The sequence below is a fragment of the Arvicanthis niloticus genome, chromosome 28, assembly GCF_011762505.2.
Source record: "Arvicanthis niloticus isolate mArvNil1 chromosome 28, mArvNil1.pat.X, whole genome shotgun sequence".
In the NCBI taxonomy this organism is placed as follows: Eukaryota; Metazoa; Chordata; class Mammalia; order Rodentia; family Muridae; genus Arvicanthis; species Arvicanthis niloticus.
This window is the reverse complement of record NC_133436.1, coordinates 22,593,663-22,616,354: the sequence shown is the minus strand read 5'-3', so window position 1 is coordinate 22,616,354 and position 22,692 is coordinate 22,593,663. Positions and strand designations below refer to the sequence as shown.

The window sequence follows — 22,692 nt, the reverse complement described above, 5'->3', positions numbered from 1 at the left end:
CCTGGTGATGCGGTCCTATAATTCCAGCTACTTGGGGCTGAGGTAAAAGGATCAAAAGTTCAAGTTCTGCTTCGACTGGACAGTTTCTTTGAGGCCAGCTTTAGTAAAACCCTGTATTAAGATGAAAAGCAGATGGAAGTGGACAGGAAGGAATGGAGCCCAGCGGTTGAGCACTTGCCTAAGATGCATAGGCCCTGGGTTCATACGCACTTGTGATTGGTGATTCTAATGTGAAGAAAAGATTTAAAGGTGGGCTTAAGGCAGCCTAGGTTTAAATTATCACTCCAGACCTAGCAGTTCTGGGATACTCTTTGAAAGATAACCTGAGCCTTGTGTTGTCCCATCTGCTGAATGGAGCTAACACTATCCTCTTAGAACATGGTTTCAAAGATTATCAGAACAAACACTTATTGGGTGTCCTATATACCAGGGTCTTTTCTAGGTGCTACAGAGATCCCAGCAAGCAAAATATGACCTCTCATTCCCATGCAGCTAGGCTCCGAATTGAGAATATACCTGGTGCTCAGGTCCTTAAGGGGTGGAGTGCTACTCAGGAATAAATTGACACTGGAGTTCTTGTACAATTAGTTCTCAGCTAAGTGTTCTTGCTGCTCCAAGGTTGGCCTTTGAGGTCAGATATTACAGGAGCATGCATAACTTACCTTTTTTATTTCATAAAACTTTATTTATCTATAAGGCAACACTTAAATTTGGGATAAATACTTGGCACTCTGCTTGTCTTGTCGATATATACTCTTTATAAGTAAGACTAATTTGCACCAAAAATGTTTAGGTGGGGGACTGAAAATTCTTTTGTGCATGAAAATTATGAATGATGAAGTCTTATCTTGATTTTAAAAAGGAACAAACAACTACAAAAAAAAAAAAAAAAACCCACAACAACCTTTCACTTGTAATTTGCCACTGGCCACATCTGCACATGTGCAGCTAGCCACCCAAAGACCTCTGGTCATGTCACTGATGGAGCCCATTGCCCCCTTTTCATATGGAGGATGCAAGCAATGTGGTGGTCTATCAGATCTTCCTTTTCCCAAACCACTTCCTGTCTGGCATCAGCAAGCACAGCCTGACCTTGCCAAGTACAGCATCTGACCAGCAGCAGGCATGGGAAGGACAAGAAAGTCACTGGACAACTGATCCTATTCGGGTTGGTTGTTTATATTCAGTACACTGAAAAGTGGCTCATTTTCTACTCATTTTGGATAAATGACTAAAGAAAAGTTTAGACGTTTCTACATTACAATCGGCCCAAACATAGCCCTGTCACATATAAGCCACGCAGGCCTCCAGGGCCAGCCTTGTCTTCAGAGAAAAAGTGCAACTTGCAGATCTTTTTCTATATCACATTTGGTAAAAAAAAGTGCATTTTGATTTTTTATACAGTAGTATTACCACTGATGTCTCAAAGTGTTGGTGACATTCCCAGCCACTGTCATCTGACATAACTAGATCATAAGGAGACAGCCAATAGCCTACATTTCTAAAATACATTGTCTTTACACTAGCACACAGCACCTCTTGCGTAGTTTACCACAGATCTGACTGAACTGTGTGACAACAATCACAACAAGACTAGGGAAGATTAAAGGTAAAATATAAAGCCGACGTTCTATGGAATCACTCACCCGACACAATTACCGAAGACTCGGAGGGAGATGATATCTATCAGAGCATGCTGTGGCCAAGAATATCCAGCACTTTAATAGGTATTTCAAAATCACCAGTTTCCGTTTTCCTATGAATATGAGCCAGAATTTTTTCCAAAAAATACCTGTCTCGATATCCTCAACATAGCTTTCACCTGCCAACGCTTACTGCCACCTGATTCTGTTTTACTAAAATGCTAGAGTTTGAAAATCCTAACATTACATCCTGCCTTTTCCCTTGAATATGTAAACAATATAGTAAGAACAGGACAAAGATTTGTTTGATGGCTGTTTGGGAGGTGCTACATAGAAGCCTACTAAGGACTCCATCGTTGGTTCTGCAATCTTTGTACTCTCAAAAATGGGTCCAAACATGGAAGATGTGGAGCTATGGGGAGCAGGCAGTTTTTACTAAGACCTCAGACTGTATATACACCTTTCCATTAGATTTCCTTACCAAGAGCATTTGGTCCTTCAGGAATTCAGGAGTCTGTCTTTCCTCTTTGTGGTCTCCTGAAAAGGATCAGTCTCTGCCCTAGCCCACTATGCTTGGAATGTACAGTAGCCATTCAACCAGAAGAAGAAAGGAATGTTCCATTCAGCTCCTTGGGATTCTCCTTTTATATGTCACAATGACCGCTAAACAGTACAGGTGCAAACTGGTGCAAATTCAGCATTGCTTGAATTTGAGCTGTGCTGTTACAGACATGACTTGAGAGTGTGTGTCCAGAGCCTTGAAGTCTCATTGCTGCTTACTCTGAGGCTGTAATCAAACACTGAAAAGAAGTGATGTACATCAGGATATTTCTATTAAATGGAAATTTGAAATCCTTTGCCACTTACTGCCCAAGAACAGGCATTGGTTAAATAAATTTGAGAACATCTACGTAGCAAAATCTTAGGCAGTGTAGGTCTAGATTAATGTTCTACAAAAGAATTTCTAAACTGGCATATTAAAATTTTCTCAAATATGTTTCTCCGTTTATTTTTAAGAGATTTGAAATTTTGAGATTTATTTGTTTACTTATTTATTGTATGTATTTGAGTGTTCTGTCTGCATGTACACCTACATGCCAGAAGAGAGCATCAGATCACATTATAAATGGCCATAAGCCACCATGTGGTTTCTGGGATTTGAACTTGGGACCTCTGGAAGAACCGGTAGTGCTCTTAACCACTGAGCCATCCCTCCAGGTCCAATTTAAGGTTTTTCTTGAGAGATTTTTCACCACTCTTGTTAGGTTTATTCCTAGATATTGCTGGGGCTACAGTGAATGGTGATTCCATAGTTTCATCCTCTCTGTGTTTATTGTCAGTTTACAGAAATGCTGCTGGGTTTTGTGAGTTGATTTTTTTTAATCCTGCAGCTGTGAGGAAAGTGATAGTTGTTTCTAAAAGTTTTCTTGTAGAATTTTTAGGATGGTCTCTGCAAGGAGGGGTAATTTGACTCCTTTTCCTACTTGGATCCCTTTAATTTCCTTCTCTTACGTAATTGCTCTAGCTGGGGCTTCAAGCAGGAGCAGGTGAACAACCATGTCTGGTTCCTGGTTTTAATGAGATTGCTGTAACTTTAATTTTTTCAAACCTTATTTTTTTTTAATGATGGTTCTTAAATGCTTTAATCTCCCTTGTAGCCCATCACCCACCAGAGGTAGTGGGAAAGAAAGGATATGGGGGAAGTGGACGTGTTCAGAAAGACTCTTTGGAGCAACTCCCATCTGTGTTGTCTGGAAATCGGCAGTTCAGTTCACAGGTTAGCAGCGGCAGCTTGATCCACTTGCAGACACTTCACTGATACACCAGCAGTCCTGTTCGGTAGAGTCAGCTCTAATCAGCAGCACTGGCATGACCTAGCAGAGACAGCCAGTCCTCAGCCTCAGCTTCAGTCAGCAGGAGGGACCCAGAGGAACACCAGGAGTTCTCAGCTGTGCTTCTCTGAAGGAAATGAAGATCAGTGAAGACGAAGATAGGAGACCCACAAGCGTTACCCAGCGAGCTATACCAGCAAACGCAGCCTCCTGCACTGTCTGTAGAGTCCTATTTATACCCTCCAAACATCTCACGTCTTTTCACGTGCTTGCTTTAGCAGAACATCTTTTCTATGTCAGTGAAATATTCCTTCACGTGTTTGACCCAACAAAACTCCCATCCAACTGACTTTCCAAAAAACCCTTAAGTTTCTGTTTCAGATTTAGGATTGATGTGGCATGTTTGTCAGACACACACACACACACACATCCTTTATATGAAGTATGTTTTCTCCAATTCTATTCTCTCTCCATCCTTTTTCATGAAACACTTGCATTTGTTTTGAATGATTAAAAAGTATCTCTGAAAGTGTTTAACATCCTTAGCAATCAAGGCAATTCGAATTAAAACCACTTTGCAAGAAAACAACTGTCCGTAAATAGTGGAAGAATGTGGGAAAAAGGAACCCTCATTCACTGTTGGTGGAAGTACAAACTGATGCAGCCACCATGATATTATATGTGGAGAATACTCAAAAACCTAAAACCACATATTATATGACTGTATCATACTATGCTTCAGCATGTATCTGAAGAACTCAGTGTCCTTCTACAGAGATTGATTGACCATGGTTATTGTTGCTCTGTTCACAATAGTCAGGAAATAGAAGCTGCCTAGACCTCTGTCAACTGATGGATGGAAAATGAAAACATGGTACAAATACATAACAGGACTGTTTTCAGATGTAAAGAAAAATATAGTCATCAAACTTGCAGATAAATGGATAGAACTGGGAATACTAACCTGAGCGGAGTAGTGCAGAGGCAGAAGGACAAACCGTGTGTGTTCTCTCCTGTGTGCGGATCTGAATATAGAGATTTGTATATAGATCTGTAGATTTGAATATAGAGCCAGAGGTGGCCACAGAAGCCCGGAAAGTATAAAGGGAACACTGGGAGAGGGAGTTGGAGAAGGAGTGCAGGGGAAGGAAGTAGTAGAACACAAGTGTTCTGAATGTGGAAATGTGGGAAAGTCAGAGGAAACTTGACTGACTTACGGAACCTGACTGGATGTACGGGAGGAAAGGTAAACAAGAGAGAAAGGCGAATGACAGGATGTTTAAAAGGGCCATAGGGAAACATGCTGTGCTTAGTCAAAAATATATACAAGTGGTGTCCGGGCTTTTGTTATTTTTAATTAATTAATTGCCTTAGAGGTTTTGCTTATATCTTATGGCTTCTGGCTTTGAGTTTAAATGGGATTCCCGACAGTGCGAACAAATGTGTCTCTGCATTGATATCTGTTTCTGGTGCCTCTTCTTGGACTCTTTACCATCTGTTTGTTTGCTTTGTCCCATTCCAAGTAGTTTGGTTCTGTTTTATCTTGTCCTATTTTATTGTCATCCCTTAGATGCCTGTTTGTTTTCTAACAAGAGACTGAAAGGGGGTGGGTCCAGATAGGAGGGGAGATAAGGAGACACTGGGAGAAGTGGGGGAGGGAAAACTGTAGTCAGGGTACACATGAGAAAAAAAAATCTGTGTTCAATAAAAGGAAAAAAGAAATGCTATTTTCATAATAGATACACATATACAAATTTTAAATACCTTAAACATATTTAATATTACATCTTTAAAATATTTAAAATGTGAGTTTTAAATACAATATTTAAATTTTAAAATGTTCTTCAACTACAGCACCGTGGGGCGAAAACAAAACTCCTTTGACAGTGTGATCTTAACTATGTATAGACCGTGTGATAGAATGGGGAAAAAATGTCATATACACTGTGATTGCTAGTGTTCACTGTCACCTTGCCAGGATCTAGGATGCCCTGGGGATGGTCCTCCATGCATGCCTGTAGGGGGTTCTCTTGATTACATTAATTGATGGGAGGTGACCCATCTCAGTTGTGAGCAGGACCATTCTCTAGGCAGGAAGGAGATCTCGGACTGTATAAAATACAGCGTGCAGCATGCACTGAGCAGGAAAATGCACTCAGCTGTCTTTTTGTCTCTACAGTTTCCCTGACCCCTTTTGTTTTTCTGTCTTTTTGTCTCTGCGGTTTCACCCACCCCCTTTTGTTTTTCTTTATTTCCTCTTATATTATAAAAATTTCCCATTGTAAATATCAAATAACATAAAATTTCAATACTTCAGGTACAGGGGGGGAAAAAGTACTAACGGAACAGTTGCTGCAATGCATGCTTTTGTAGCCATCTCTTGTGGGAGAGCCATGCCCGGGTGTCTATTGTGGGTCTTTCTTGGGGATTCATGCCACTCATTCTCCTGCTGGAGAGAAATGACTGTGAACATGCAATGATAAGAACCTAGTGTTCCCTGCTCTTTTCCAGCACACAACGGTTTTGCCCTTTATATTAATCGAGATGAGAACGTCCCACCATCAGTATCCCAGCAGGAGCAGCGGGCTTGTCGCCATATGCATCTTCTCCATGGGCTATATATTATGGTAAGGACCGAGCCTGCTGGGCATTCGTACTGTATTAGATTCTGCACCGATAAATTTGGGCAACTAATGCATCATGGATATAATCACTAACAGATTCACACTGCGTGCCTCATTTGGTCCAAGACCTGGGCTTTGTCTTGTTTCCCCAGATGCTTATATTTTTAGAAATATATGCCAAGCCTCACACAGCAGGAATTTGTTGAACAATCCCATGTAAGCAGTACGCCTTCCAAAGCTACGTTTTTAAACTTGTTTTCAAACTAAATGTTTGTCTTGGACACTAGTTTTATAGCTTAAAGGCCTTTTCTTTTGCTGGGGTTTGTGTTTTTGTTGTTGCTTTTGTTGGGGGGGGAGCGAGGTTTGCAACAAACACGAGTGAAGGCTGATGAACCAGCTTCTGTAGGTGCAAATGTACACATCTGTGGGTCTACTTAAAACCTATCTCAAAATGATGTGTTACAAATAGAATGCACTTAACTGATGTGTTTTTGGATATCTGGGTACATAAACCTCAAGAAATCTCCTTGTGGTCTCATGAGTACACTAAAGGCCCAAGGATATAGTGCCAAACTTATCTGATAAAAATTTGCTTAGTAAGTGTATTTCATGTTAATTTCAGTCTTTATCATGTTTCAACACTTTGAAATAATTATTTATCTTAGTACAGAGAATTTTAACTTTCTCTTTGTAACTCCAAGTCCACTTTGATATGTTAACGCAGGGAGGGGATTCTCCTGTGAGCTTTTCTTCCTTTTGGTACTCTCTTGTTCTGCGTTCTGGGTCACCAGCCCTTCCTTTAGCCCTAGAGCCCTGGATAGCATTCTTGCAAATACCTCACTACTCGCTGTTCATAATCCTGCTCCCACCCTGAGCTCCTTGGGAGATGCAGTCTCCATGGAGCATTTTGCTCCAGCCAGCCTCCAGCTCGCAGAGAGAAGAGTCGCTATGGGACTTCACACATTTTGCATAAACAATAATATAATATTCAAGACCTGAGATGAAAGAACACTGAGCAACAAGAAGTCATAGGATGTGGCTGGATATAAATGATGTTCAGAGTACAGACCTCAGGGTAAGTGGCGAATAACATTTCCATCTTCTGGCTCTGGCCGTACCACCAGCTAGTGAAACACTGTTCATAGGGACTTGGGAAATTTATTTTCCTAATCACTTTCTAGGTTGTGGGTTTTTTTTTTTTTTTAATTTCCTGCTCAGAATCTTAAATATTGACTTTCTCTGATAGAAAAAAAGTCCAAGAGATTTGTCTTGCAGGTGAAATGTAAATAAATAAATGCTGTATCTTAGAAATGAGCATCTGTGCCTTGCAAATATGAACTTGATATTTAAACACTGTTCACTTCAGAAAAATCAACTGTGAGAGATGCACAATCATTCAGGGGTGCCCTCTGAGACTGCCTTTGGCCTTAAAAGTTGGCTCTCTTCCCCAGCAAGCTCATCACTGCAGTGTATTGGCTTATGCAAGGGACAGGAAGTTTTCTCTGGGAACTGTAGTGTATTTTTGAGAATTTGTTATTAAATGATCTTGCAGAGCCTGGAGGTTTCAGGAACCATGTTCTTTCTGATGACTTTTCTTCCACTGTGTATACAATCAGCCCACGTTCCAAAGAGACACATGGGAAATACCACACAGTCCCCATTATAGACCCCCAAGATCCCTCGTTAAAATGAAGCATTACTCACGCTTTCTGTGCCAAGTGAGGCTTGCCAGCCCCATGGACTCCCTCTGCAAACCAGTACTTGTTTAGACATGTACTCACATTAACCAGCAAATTCTCTCGGATTTGTTCTGAGAGAGCTTTCAAAATAGACTTTTTTCCTTTGGTGTTCTGCCCTAGGCATTCAAAACTCTGCCAAAAGCTAAACAATGCCCCTCAAGTCAAGTCACATTATACAAATCCAAAGGTTTAATTGTTGTCAAAAGGTACTGGCTTTTGCCGCCTTCTAGAATGTCTCATGGCCCTTCATACCAGTGACCCAACAGTGAAAGAATCAGGAAATGAGGTCTTCTGATAGCATACCGGTGTTGTACTCGGTCATTCCAGAACTTCGTGCCAAGATGGGAGAAACCATTCCTCTTATTGTGTGATAGTTAGTTATATAATAAAAGGGTCTTCTTTCCAGTGCTGAGTGTGGCAAGTTGACTGCACCTCAGGGCTGCTGGCCAGGCTGTCTGGCTACTCTTGTTGGACTCTGGTTCTCCAGTCTTCTAAGTCTCCTTTCTGTCTTGTTCTATTCTCCTCCTAGATTTGTATAGCACCGTTGGGGACCTTCATTCACTGTCTCCTCTGAGCTTGTACATCCCCCAGCCCCGTCAGGGTCTTCAAGCTTAGCATCCCTGGTCACCTAGACTCAGACGCACTTGTGCCTGCCTGCTCGGTTTCCCTCTTAGTTGCTCAAATACTTGAGACACAAGCATCCTTTGTCTATTTCTGAAGCACTCTTCACATCCTTCTCGTACATCCCCCCCTCCACCATCACCCCCTACGCATTTCTCTGTATCCGTTAATAAGATGCTGAGCATGCAATAGGGGGCCCCTGGTCTGCAGCAGATTAAAGATTATCATGGATCATGATACTACTTCTTGGCGACAGATGCTAAGCTATGCATTTTTCAGATGCTCTTTCATTTCCTTCAAATTACTCTACGAGGTAAGCATTTCTTACCCATTTTACAGAGAAGGAATAAAAGCTCACAAAGGATGCATAGCTTGCCTGAGACACACTGCTAGCCTATTACCAAAGTGATAGCGCAAGCACTTGTACATGGCTCAGAGTCCATAAACCGTTAACTAAGCCCACTGCTGCCTCCTCCTGTGTCAATAGTTCTGTGGATGAATTTATTACACAAGTTTTCCCTTTTCTATGTGTTTTGAAGAAAACGTCAAGTCTGGGGATTAAGCCCCTTTCCTGGCTTGGGGCCCCAGCTTCCCCTACTTTACCTCCTTGAGCCTCAACTTTCTTGAATTGAATTTATGGAAGAGGATGGTATGAGTCCACAGCATCTGGGAGGACCCCGGGGGCTTTTATGCAGAGCCCACAGACCAAGGCCTCTATCTCAGTATAAACTCTCTTGTTTGCTGCAGTCGGTTCTCAGAAGCTCCTCAACAAACAGCCATGAGTGTTCCTGGTGTCTTCTTCTTCAGGGTTTGAGGATTTTAGTTAGGGTGCTAAGTTCTCTCCCTTACTGTGTGAGTCACTTCCCTCATTTACGAAGTCTGCACTTTAGAAATCAAAAACAACTCTGAGGGACGTGAAAATATCTTTTTTTTTATTGTCTCACAACCCTGATGCTTTAAGACAGATTCCAAATTCCAAATTTCATTATCCCAAATATGTTCATTAAACAACTTCCCAACATTAAAAAAAAAAAAAAAAAGTTAGATCAGACTTCAGTGTGATTTCCCTTTTACGATCCAGTCCCAAATGGCTCCAGATCTGAAGGCCACCAAAATCAGCCACAGAATCCTGGGTTCAGTCTTGTTTTCTTGTTGGCACCTTTCTGTGTCTTCTCAGGCTCCTGCTGAAATGAAAGCGGGAGCTTTCTCTTCACGTACATTATCTTCAGACACAATAAAAAATTTTGACAAAAAATTAAAATGTACTGTAAACATAATATTCTTAGACATGAGAAAAAGCTAGAATAAAGGTGGCCATTTAAATCATATTAAAGTCCCTTTCAATAGGGTGCTTCTTCACCAGGTGAGCCAATATGTTCGACCTTTAGTGTTCTGCACCAGAAGGTTGCATTTTCTCCTGCTCGATTCTACCATAACAGTCTCTCCTATTGACTTTTATGTTTTTTCATAGTACTTGAGTTTTTTGGGGAGGGGGGTTGTTTTTCAGATTTTCTGGTACTGGAGTACTGAGCCCAAGCTGAGGGTGAGATACCTTGGCTAATGAAAAGGTGGCCAAGTACTCTGCTTCCCTCCCCACCATCAAAGCAGCCCACTCTTCTCCGTGACCATCTCCCCAGTTCTCTCAGCCCAGCGGGGAATGGGAAGCGGCCTTGCTAATTGACTTTGAGTTCTGTGGAGATTCCTGAGAAACAAGTACACTCACTAAATGCAGGCATGGGAGAATCCTTGATAAATGTTGGGGCTGAGGCTGGAATGTGGTCTAAGGACCTTCTGTATGCCTCTCTGAGCCTGGAGGGACATGTAAGTGAGGGAGGGACAGCAATGGGACAACCCACCGTCCTTCCATTTATGTCCTGGAATAGATAAGCTGCATGGGAATCTGCTTTAACAGAGAAAAGTCTGACACTTTTGTCTCCATGGCCCAATGACGAGTAAACTTTGAGGCAAGAATTTTCCAAGGTCAAGCAACCGAGTATGTACTGCCATAGGCAGAGGTCACAGGAACCAGCCACATCTCCTTCTGGTCCTCTGTGCCCCTATCTGGAAAAAAAGAAGTTGAAGTTAGTTAGGATATCCATGAGATCAGAGAAATGGCAGGCTGGGAAGATGAGTCACTGAGTCAGAAAGAGTACTTGCATTGTAATTATGAGGACTGGAGCTTTAATCCCCAGCACAAGTGTGAAGAGCTGTGCATAGCCCTTCATGTCCCTAACCCCAGCATCAAGAGACAGAGATATGTGGATCCTGAGAGCTTGCTAGCCAGCCAGCCTGTCCAAAATGGTGAGCCTCCAGTTTCATGGGATACCTGTCTCAAAGCAGTAAAGCAGAAATTCACAGAGGAAGACATCTAAGAAACTGCTCTGGCCTTCGTACATGTACACACACACACACACACACACACACACACACACTAGTGTTCATGAACCACACACACATACTGCACACACATAGTAATCAGAGAAACTGATGTACACTGACCACCACTTGGAGCCATAACAATCATTGGTTTTGTATTCCCTGAGCGCACTGAGTTGCTAAAGACCTGGAGTCTAGAGCCCTTCCCCATTCTTCACTCCTTGAAGGTTAGGCTTAGCCTGTGGATGAGTATGTAAATGTTTTTAATGCTCTGTCCAGCTCCCTGCTTCCTAAAATCTTGGGGGAAAAAAATTCCTGGTCCTCTCTTGGCTTCTTCTTCTTCTTCTTCTTCTTCTTCTTCTTCTTCTTCTTCTTCTTCTTCTTCTTCTTCTTCTTCTTCTTCTTCTTCTTCTTCTTTTTTACCTTCTCTAAAATGGTAACAAACATCTGCCTCTCAGAGCTGTGAAGACTAATGAACATAGAGAGACAACCTCATGAAAGGCTTTTGTCTCTCTAAGCAGAAAAAAAATAATCCTGCATGTCTGCAGAGGCTCTTTCTCTTCCCCAAACAATGTTTTTGTTTTCATTCTGTGCCCTGTTCTTCTCATGGGTTCTGCCCCTCTTTCATGGTGATTGTCTCTCTGAAGCCTATTGAGAATGTTGAAAGCATTTTTTTTATGGAATGTTTTTATGGTTCACGTATTAAGTTATTTCCAGAGCTCATCTCTCCCTTGGGAGCTGAGAATGTCATTGCTTTCCCATTATTCCAATCTGCTCATTTTTTTTTCACAAGTGCTTTGTCGAAAAGCATTGTTTTCTTGGATTCTAACAAGAAGCCTCTGTGGACAACCAAGGATTTCACATCTGACAGTGATTTGCTCCAGGTCCCTCACAGTGTTCACCAGGGCACAGGTCAGATGAGTTTCTTAGCTCATCATGTGGACTAAAAAGGCCTGGGTCTACTGTCCATCTTAATTCCCAAGAGTTATTGTTGAGTGCCATCCTCTCCCAACCAGTAGGGCTGGTTCTTACTTACTCCCATGAGAGCTAGGGATTAGAGGCACTGTTAACCTTGCCTACCCACAGGTATCTTTTCCTGTAATCTTTCCTTTAGCCTCTCAGCTCCCTCCAAACATCCTGTCACTTAGGTCGCTTTCCCCTTGGATTTTGGATTTACTGAGTTGATGCTGCTGTCTCCTTGATTCAACCTGCATCTCTGCCCACCGCTTCCCCTCATTCCCCTTATGTTTTTCATCTTTTATTTCAGGACAAGGAAGGGATCTAACTGGTCCCTTCTGCAAACATTTACTAGCACCCATTTTCTCCTCTCCAGCATGGAGTTCCCAAACTTGTGCTCAGCCACCCCTCTACCCCAGTTACTCCAGAATCTTCCACTGATCATCACCTCATTCCTAGCTAACTTCAGTCTTCCTCCTAGATGCTTCAGGTCAATATCTGAACCCATTTCTTGGCCCTGCCTTACAAATACTGCTCTTGTAGGAGCAGTCACTTGGGCATTTAACTGCTGCCCATTGCATCAGATAAGCTGCTCTCAAGACTTTTCTATACCACAGTGTAGCCATTCTCACAATGGTGTTTAAGAATCAGAACACTGTCCTGTTTGGAGAATGAACTCCTGACTCTGACTAGCTGAGCTTGAGTCATGTTCCTATCATATGACTTGGGACCATTATGTGACCTCTCTGTCTCACTCTCCTTATCTGTAGACTAGATTGAATAGTACCCACCACCCTCATAAGATTGTTGTGATCACTATGATAATATTTTGCATACACCCAGAGTATATACTGTTAATATTATTATTAACACACCCCAGCGTGGCTTAACTGTTCATTAGCAACATCTCTCCAACGTCATAAGATGTCACCAGTGACTTCTGTTTCACTAAAGTCACGCATGCTTTGCAAGACTGATCTCTATTGTTGCTTTATCCCTGCTTTTCAAAATACTGTCTTTCTGTAACATCAGGACTCCATCCGTTTCCCATGCACGTATCCCACTTCTGAGGAGCATGGCAATCTCTCTGTTTCTTTGCTGGCTTTTCCCATCTACACAGTGCCAGCTCCCCATTCACCCTCCCTGAGTCATACTGTCTCCTCTGTGATCATCAGTTCAGAAACTCTCCTAATCTTATACTATATATACTCATTTAGCAATTACAAAACCACCTCAGGCCATCCCTAAATTTCCCATCCCATGCACAAACTCAAACCCCTCCACCAGCCCCAACATCATCAGCCATCCATTATTCATACCAGGAACACACCAGACATGTGGAAGTCATCTCTCTGGTATCAACAACAGGCCACCAGTTGCTTAGACTTGTGCTTTCAAGGCATCTTCAGAAGCTTCACACTTTGCTCTGCCATCATGGTTAATACTATGATCTGAGCTCCAGAAGTGTCTCCTGAGCAATAGCATCAAGCTGCCACCCCCTGCCATCCCACTATCTGTCCACAGATGACATTTATTTATTTATTTATTTATTTATTTATTTTTGGATATTTTATTTATTTACAATACAGATGTCATTCCCTTTCCCCATTTCCCCTCCCTAGAATCTCCTATCTTCCTTTATGCTTTTATACCATTTTGATTACACACATGTATTAAGGTCAGTTTTAGGTTGAGAGTCTAGCAATATAATAGATGCAAATAGCCAAGGAACAAGCAATGCAGTAAACACAAATAATCAAAGAAAAAGCAAAGCATTAAACCCAATTACATGAACACTCCCATGATCACTATTTCTAAAGGTTTATCAGGATGATCAAAGTATCTGAGCCTACTTCCCTGTCCTAACCCAAGGTCATTTTCATGATTGAAGCCTACTTCCTTGTTCTAGCCTAAAATTTAGATTCCTGTCTGAAATTACTTCTTTGTTCTAGCCTAATATTTAGATTCCTGCCTGGGATTACTTCTTTGTTGTAGCCTATGATTTAGACTCCTACCTGAAATTACTTCTTTGTTCTAGTCTAATGTCAGATTCCTGCCTGAAGCCTACTTCCTTGTCCTTGGCTAGTGTCATATTCCTGCCAAGCAGCCCCTTTCTTTGTCCTTGGCCCATGTCAGCTTCTTGCCAAGCAGCCCCAAAGGCTCTCCACCTCTCCTCCTTTTTTATTTCATTAACAAGACTGAGCCTGTCTTAGGTCATTCTGACAAGAATGCCTTTATTACCCATCATGGAATATACATTATCAAAAGCAATGCACTTCTGTCTTAGGTTGATAAGGCTCTGTGCAGAATCTTACCCATCCTTGGCTTACCAGTCTGTTAAATTAATAACTCTGTCTGGGGGTCCATTATCAGTTTCAAGTCATGTACTTTGGCTGCCAGCCTGTTGATGTAGTTAGAGACAAGCTTTAACATGATGGGCAGGAATAAAAGTATTCCCAGAACAAGAAGGGCTAGCCTGATCAAGCTATATATGCCATTACTGAGGTTTGGCCAAAATGGAAATACTGACCTCAGGCCATTGATTATTTTATTGGTATTATCTGCAGCATCAAAGCTTAACAGAGCAGCATTCTTTAAATTCATAATCTCACTATGCAAAGTTAACACACCCAGAGAGGTGTTAGGATTATGACAAATATCCTACAGGTGTCTTTAAAGTTTTTTCTAATTATAATGACAATCATTGTGAATTTCAAAAGTAACACTAGTCCAATGATATTTGTCATGATACTTGGGATGGCTCCTATCTCCTGAACCCTGAACCTCCTTCAGACAATTTGAATGGATTATAGAGCATCATCCGTTGTTCCAGATGCCTATATAAATCTTTTTGTATACTCAATATATTACTAACATATTTTTTGCTAGATGGTTAACAAAAATAGTTGTCTTAATTCCTTTTCTCAGTGCTATTGCAGAAACAGTGGAGCTAGTGGAGCTAGCAATTAATGAAATTAAAGCTGTTATACCACTGATTTCTCTTTGCCTCTGTGAATTGAGTCCAAAATTCCTTACACATTTTAGGATTCATTACCTGACCCTACTGACGTTCTGGCCTCCTCCTCCTCCTCCTCTTCATCCTCTTCCTCCTCCTCTTCTTCCTTTTCATCCTCTCCTTCCTCCTTTTTCTTCTTTTCCTTCTTCCTTCTCCTGTTCCTCCTCCTCTTCTTCCTCCTCCTCCTCCTCTTCCTCCTCCTCCTCTCCTTCCTCATTTTCTCCTCCTTTTCCTTTTCCTCTTCCTCCTTCTTCTTCTCCTTTTTCTTCTTTCTCCTCCTCCTTCTTCCACTTCTTTCTCCTCTTCCTTTTCCTCTTTTCCTTCCTCTTTCTCCTCTTTCTCCTCTTTCTCCTCTTCCTCCTCTTCCTCCTCTTCCTCCTCTTTTTCCTCCTCCTCTTCCTCCTCCTCTTCTTCCTCCTCCTCCTCTTCTTCCTCCTCCTTCTTTTCTTCTTCCTCCTCCTCTTCCTCCTCCTCCTCTTCCTCCTCCTCTCTTCCTCTTCTTTTCCTTCCTCCTTCTCCTCTTCCTCTTCTTCCTCTTCTTTCTCCTCTTCTTCTTCCTCCTTCTTCTTTTCCTCCTCCTCCTCCTCCTTCTCCTCCTCCTCCATCATCCAGCTACAGTACTGCCCACATGAAAGCCACTCTGTCAATCACAATAAGCACCCCTCAGCTCTAAAGCTTTAGCTTGCTCCATACTTCACACAACTCACTTTTCCCAATCTAGGTCTGCTGTTTCCACTCTTGGCCTGCTTGTTCATGGGCCCCAGCCTCTGCATCTTGTTTTCAGGGAACTTTGTCTAATGCCCCTTTTTGGTTCCGTTTCTCTGTGGAACATTATTATCAGATTTTTTGAATTTCCATTAGGAGATTTTTAAAACTAGCTAGAGTCATCAAGTCTTGATCTTTGCTTCAATACTTGTTCTCAACGTCTCCTCCCCTCAGTGTCCAGAGTAAAGGTCTGTATCAAAAGTCTTAAAAAAATAGAGAGCCTCCTTGTGTACAAGTTCTAAGTGTTAATCATTTTTAGACATGACAACAGAATGGTTCAGAAATATTCTTACATTAGCTTAATGAGAGAAATCATGATGTATGTATATACAACATGAAAGTAAAATATGGAAAATGAATACACATCCATATAAATATATATCAATCATACATATGATATATCACACACACATACACACTGTATATATATATATATATATATATATATATATATATATATATTCATGATGTCATATACTTTGCTCAATAAAAATAACCACATAAAGTGTCTACAATATCCCTGCTACTTATTTCTCTGAGATTGAATCTCAGCTTTATTGTCCCTTTTCCTACCTGCCTGATTTACTTAAATTGCCAACAGAAGCTCCTAAACTTCAAGGAGAAACCCCTAAGGCCACACTCTGCTGGAGTGACAGCCCATGTGGGAAGCGATCCAGTTTAGGCATTGGAAACATTTCAAGTAGAAGAAGATTTTCCTTACTAACAGCCTCTTGGCTTCTCTGTGGTGAGCTGCCTTGGGCTTCTGAGACCCGGAGAGCACCTGAAGTCTCAGAACACATCCTCTAGTGAGCATCATATGAGGGTTTCTGTGCCTGCCTTTACAGTGGCTCCAGGCCTGCTAAGACTCACTGTTAAGGACTAGCTTCCTCAACTAGCACTAACCTGAAGGGAGACAGTGCCTGTCTTGTATCAGTAAGCAGTGTTGGGACCATAAAAGTAAAAAAAAAAAAAAAAAAAAAAAAAAAAAAAAAAAAAAAAAAAAAAAAAAAAAAAAAAAAACAAGCAAAACTTGTTCTCAAATCACCATAAGAACTTGAACACCATACAGCTAAAAGAGTCTCTCCTCTAATAATTTTCAGAGGGAGAGAAGCAACTAACTGTCTTGGATATTATCATAATATTTTTATTCTCTCATATTCTGAAAATATATATATATATACATATAAATGTTGATACAGAACAAAACTCGTTAACTTTCTCACACAAGTATCTAGTGAGAACTCACCATACACCAAACAGTGCTAGATGGGAGAGGGAAACAGAGTCTAGAAGTTTTGGCTGTGACCACAAAAAAAATGGCAGTCTTTTGAAGGATACAGGAAAATAAAAGATGATTATCATACGGTTGATAAGGAGAAACAGGCACGGCTCTGAGAGTTCAGGGGTTCCCTGACCTAGATAGGGAGAATCAGGAAGAATTAGATTTTGAAGGTTCAGGAAGAGGAAGAAGATGGTCTAGAGGCAAAAAAAAAAAAGAGGGGGTCACCTTTGATAGCCAAAGATGTGGGGTACAAATAGAGCCAAGGACTTTTGACCCTTCTGTAATTACAGCAGTACAGAGTCCACTTTAACTGTCTCCACTACTGTTGTGCATGCATGCTTGCAGAGGTATGAGTTGGGCATGTGTATACTGGATCATGTTCAAGTGGAGGCTAGAAGCTAACTTTGGGTTTATTCTTCAGTCTCCACCTTAATTTTTGAGAGAGGGTCTCTTCCTAAAGCTAGAACTCCCGGATACAGCTGGATTGTCTGGCCAGAAAACTCCAGGGATTGTCCTGTCTCCAGGCCTCCTTAGCTCTGGGATTGCAGGTACTTTCCCACTGGCCCAGATGTGTTTATGTACATGCTGGATGGCAAATTCCCGTTCTCCTGTTTGCTCAGCAGTTTACCAACCTCTGCCTGTCAATCACTTTTTTCTTTCTTTTCAACCTTGAGTGGGTTCTCTAGAAGTTGGTAGCTGACTGGGAGGGTAAGCCATCCCATTCCTTGCCACTAGCCTTTTGTGATGACTTCCCAGCCTGCTCTACAGGCCAAGGCCCTTCCTGCTGCTGCTCTAGTTTCTTAGCAACCTTTCACTGAAAAGTTTGTTTTTTTAAATTCAAATTTTTTCCTGTTAATTCTTGTACTTAAGTTTGTTTTTCCTAGTTTGAAGTTCTCAAGGGATAGCTCCGTCTTGGTATAACTTTTTCTTTGCATGATGACGTATCCTTGGGCTGTGAAATTTTCACATAACAATAAGAGAAGCAAATAAGAGAAGTGTAAGTCACTCCCTAAACTCTGAGAATGGCATTCAAAAATCTTAAATAAATTAAAACAATGCATAAATTGACAGGTACAAACACAAAACTTTTTGCAAGAGCAGTAAGTGTCTTAGCCCCATGACATCTGGTTGGAAAAACATTGGATAAGAAGTAATATCCTGTGGCTCAGATTAGCTGATTTCTAAGCTCTGCTAGGAAGAAAAAAAGTGACAATTCATTCATAAATTCTTGCCAGTCTCTTGAGAAATCCAAGAGTTGTCACAAAGACTTTGTTTAGAGCTGTTCATTCCCTAGAGGAGTAAGCAGCACATGATAAGTTGTCAGTGAGCCAAAGTTTTCAGTTCAAGCCAAAGCCTTTTCAGATACACATGACCCTCAGTCCCCCTTTGCCACCCAGAGTGCCCACTACATATACGAATTTTTAGCCCAAAGAATCCATTGAAGAGTTTAGTAAATTATTGGGCTGACAAGATGTCTTACGGTGCCTGCTGTTAGACTTGATAACCTGGCAGCATGAATATGGAATAGTTCTGGTTATCTGAACAAAACCTGCACAAGATCAAGAACAAGAGATAAAACTCTATATGGATAAACAGATGGGGATGGGGTTCCAAGCACTTTCACCCTACCTGAGAAGCTAATGGTAGTTGCTGGCTTCTGAATGAGAAAGACACTATTCTTTGTGGAGAGAGGTCAGCCACTGGTAGGTTTCCTGTGACCCAGTGCAGTGGTTTGCAACCTTCCTAATGCTGCAGACCCTTTAATACAGTTCCTCATGTTGGGGTGACCCCCCCAGCCATAAAATTATTTCATTTGCTACTTCATAACTGTGATTTTGCTACTGTTATGGATAGTAATGTAAATGTCTAATATGCAAGGTATCTGTGAGTCATTCAATTCCCTAAAAGGAGTCATGACCTGCAGGTTGAAAACTGCTGCCCTAGCAGATGACTCTACACATAATGCATATGTACACCACTATCTGGACTTAGTGGGGTTTTTTTCTTTGAAGATCAAGTTGAGAAAGATAGGAGATATGTTAGGAGGATCTAGGAAGAGCTGGAGGGAGAGAATCTAGGGATGGCTACAACTGGTACATTGTAAGCATGTATAAATTTTTCAGAAGTTGAAGTATTATGTAATTAGTTTGGTTTCAATATAATGAATATAATTTCATTGTTTTTTAAAAGCATTCTCCAATATCCACATATTTACTATCTCACATTTTTGTCTACACACAATTGACTGTGCTTGTGTATACACACACACAATAAATGAATAGGTGTGATAAAAATATCTGAATAAAAAAGAATTTTAGAAAATAAAAAAAATTCAAATAGAGAAAAATGTGCAATCATGTTCTTGGCATTTCTGGGCATAGTTTTAGAAAGCCATGGTTCAGGTAAATGAGTTTCACATCTCCAGGAACAAACTGTAAAGAAAAAAAAACTTAGTTCTAGTGTATCATTCCTCCTTGCTCTCTGTATGACAGGGCAAATGCCCAAGTAAGTTTGGGGTTCTCTTTTCCTTGATTTTTGAAAAAGCCTAGGTCTTAAAAGCCATATCTTGACTGCATAAAGCAGCCTCTTGAAGTACCTTGTAATATCCTTTCTATCATTGCTAGTATCTACTCATATCTGATCTTGACGTGGAGAAATCTGGGGAAAGCTTTATTTCTGGAAAAAGACCCTGTCTTAGTTTTTTATTGCTGTAAAGAGACACTGTTATCAAGGCAACTCTAAAAGCAACCATTTAATTGGGGTCTTGCTTACAGTTTCAGAGGACGAAGCCATGACCATCATGGCTAGGAGCCCGGTATCAGGCTGGCAGGCAGGTTGCTGGAGCAGTAGCTGAGAGCTTGTATCTGATCCACAAGCATCAAGCAGAGAGTTGGAAACAGAAACGGAAGGGAGAGGGACTGTGCCTGGCATAGGCTTTTGAAACCTTAAAGCCCAGCACCAGGGACACACTTCCCCCAGCAAGCCCAAACTTCTTAATCATTCCCAAGCTGCTCGCCACCTGGGAACCACTGGTTGAAATATATGAGCCTATGGGGGTCATTCCCAGCACAGACCCACTATTATCTCAGGAAATGGTTTAAGGTTGAGTCTTTCAAGTTAAATAATATTTTCAGCAGCCTGAATTGAATGCATCTTGTCAAATTTTACCTTTATTCTTAAAATTGTTTCCAATTGCACATTAAAGGGTTGGGGGGGCTACTTGGGGGGGGTTGTTTGTTTTTCATTTTTGTTTTGTTTTGTTTTTTGCCACCCCAAGGATTCAACTTTCTTCCTTCCCTTCTTATTCAGCCCTAGACTATGACCCATAAGATGGACACACACACACACACACACACACACACACACACACACACACACACACACAGAATCTTGGATTCAGTCAGATGGAGGACTAGAAGTGAAGCCTAGGAGCCTCTGGAGAATGTTCACTGCTAATATACATGGATGAGCTCTTCAGAGGCCCCATATAATCTAGCCCTTGCCTATTACTGCCACTTCATCTTGTGACACTACCTTATCCACCTGCTCTTTGTTCTTCAGCCATACTTAGCTTCTTCCCATCCCTCAGACACACTGGGCATTAATCTAAAATAAGAAAAACCCAGATAAATGGAACAAATATTCATTCCTTCACGTTGTCTATGAGGGTGCATTTGGAAGAAATTGACATCCAAATCTACAGACAGTATAATTACCACACTCATCCACGAAAGAAACGTATAAGGTGAGGACTCTGTGACTTCTGCTTGAGTTGAGACATTTGTCTTGTACATTCAGCTTTTAGAGTTTCTGGTTCTGGAACCTGTGGTCTTGGAATCTACAATTTGTGGAGATATGAGGCTCGATGGAACTGTACCGCTTGCTTCTCTGGGCCTTCACCTTCCATATAGTGGTGTATTAGTCAGGGTTCTTTAGAGTCACACAACTTACTGAATATCTCTATATATTAAGGTAATTTATTGGAATGACTTACAGTCTACAGTCTAACTAACCCAACAAGGGGCAACTGTGAATGGGAAGTCCAATAATCTAAGAGTTGCTCAGTCCCACAAGACCTTCAGCTGGTCTTCTGTATAAGCTGGAATCCTAAAGAAGTAGGTTCCAACAGGTGTGCTGGCAAGTAAGTGCATGCAGACAAAGAAGAGTAAGTCTTCCCTCTGCTATTGTCCTTACAATATAGGCCTTCAGTAGAAGGAATGACCCAGATTAAAGGTGTGAACCACCATGCCTGGATTTGTAACTTGCTCTGTCCCAGACTGGTCTTGAACTCAGAAATATGCTTGCCCCTGTTGCCAGAGATTAAAGGCTTGCACTAACTTGCCTGGGCCTAAGCTTTTCATAGCCACTATGCCTCAAGATCTGGATCAAAAGTGTGTGTGTCATCCCATGTCAAGATCCAGGTCAGAAGCCTTTGTCTTTCAGCCTCAAAATCTGGATCACAGGTGAGCCCTCCAATTCTGGATTCCAGATGTTCATTCCAAATGTAGTCAAATTGACAACCAGGAATAGCCATCCCAAGTGGATAGTGGGAATTCTACACCTTTATCTGTGAACCAGTTTCTCCCAAATAGGCATCTTTCTGTGGCTCTGGTGAGCATCTAATATACAGTCCAGAGTCTTCCTTCCCTAAGACATCACATGCTTCCCAAATTGTTCTTCTCAGCTGTCACTCCGCTTCTGGCCCCATTCCCTGACCTACTTAGCTACCATCCTTAACATTCCCTTCTTCCAAGAAAACTTCTGATTTCCCTTCTGTTTTACGTATGGGCTTCCTCTTCTCTCAGTAGTGTGTTGGAATTGCCCCGTGTCTCCCATTCTTCCAAACAGTGATGTTCTGAATGTAAGGACTATACCTCATCTGTTTGCCGCTGTAGCATGACCATCTAACACAGTGGTTCTCAACCTTCCTGATGTTGCAACCCTTAAATGCAGTTCCTCATGTTGTGGTAACCCCCAGCCATAAGATTATTTCATTCCTACTTCATACTGTGATTTTTGCTACTGCTATGAATCATAATGTAAATATCTGATATGCAAGATATGTGATATATGACCCTCCAAAGGGGTCTCAACACACAGGTTGAAGACCTCTGTTCTAGCTTAGGGCCTTTGATAAATGCAGAAATGAATGAATGAATTAATGAATGAATGAACAGCATAAACAAATGCTAAGGTTTGATGACAGTCAATCAAGAGACTTGTGGCCATGTGGCTAAGCCTTTCTTTGTGATGTGACATGATCTACATCTGAGAAGGAAGGCGTGTAAGATGGGAAACATCTGGATTTTTGTCTGTTCCCTTTACTTTGAGGGAATGGAGTAGTTTCTTCTCATCATCTATTTTTAGATATAATTCTATCTTGCTGCGTTTGTTTTTGAGAGAAATAATTTGCATACCACAAATCCTCCCTTAACATGCACAATCAGTGCATGAGCCTGTAGGTATATCATTACTCTAGCCCCCAGATATTTGTACTATCCCCAGAAGAATCTTTTTATGCTTTATGCTTTATGCTTTATGCTTCAACTCCTTATTCTTTACCCCTCTAGCCACTGGTAATAACTGGTTTGTTTTCGCTCTATATGTATTAGACTCTTCTGGGCATTTTACACAGATAGAACACATGCAGTTGACTCCCTTTAATGAATGACTAGCTTCTTTAATTTAGTGTGTTGTAGATTGAATGAGCAATTACCTCCTTTTTAGAGCTGGGTAACACTTCATATACAGACATACCACATTCTGAGTGCATATGTGTGTGTGACTGTGTGTATGTTCCTGTGAATGTGTGCATTTGAGTGCAAGTGGATGTGATG

General features: G+C 41.3%; 1 protein-coding gene across 6 annotated transcripts in view; it reads left to right on the top strand.

The window, feature by feature from the left end:
* The window catches only part of Aig1 (androgen induced 1), a 215,036-nt gene that overhangs the window by 166,321 nt on the left and 26,023 nt on the right, over nucleotides 1-22,692 (top strand). For 4 of the 6 annotated variants that reach the window (XM_076926893.1, XM_076926897.1, XM_076926895.1 and 1 more), the window contains one exon: nucleotides 5,987-6,102. The exons of the other annotated variants lie outside the window; for them this stretch is intronic. In XM_076926893.1, the coding sequence (XP_076783008.1) occupies nucleotides 5,987-6,102 (116 nt within the window). The remainder of the gene's footprint in view (nucleotides 1-5,986; nucleotides 6,103-22,692) is intronic. 6 annotated transcript variants of the gene reach the window in all.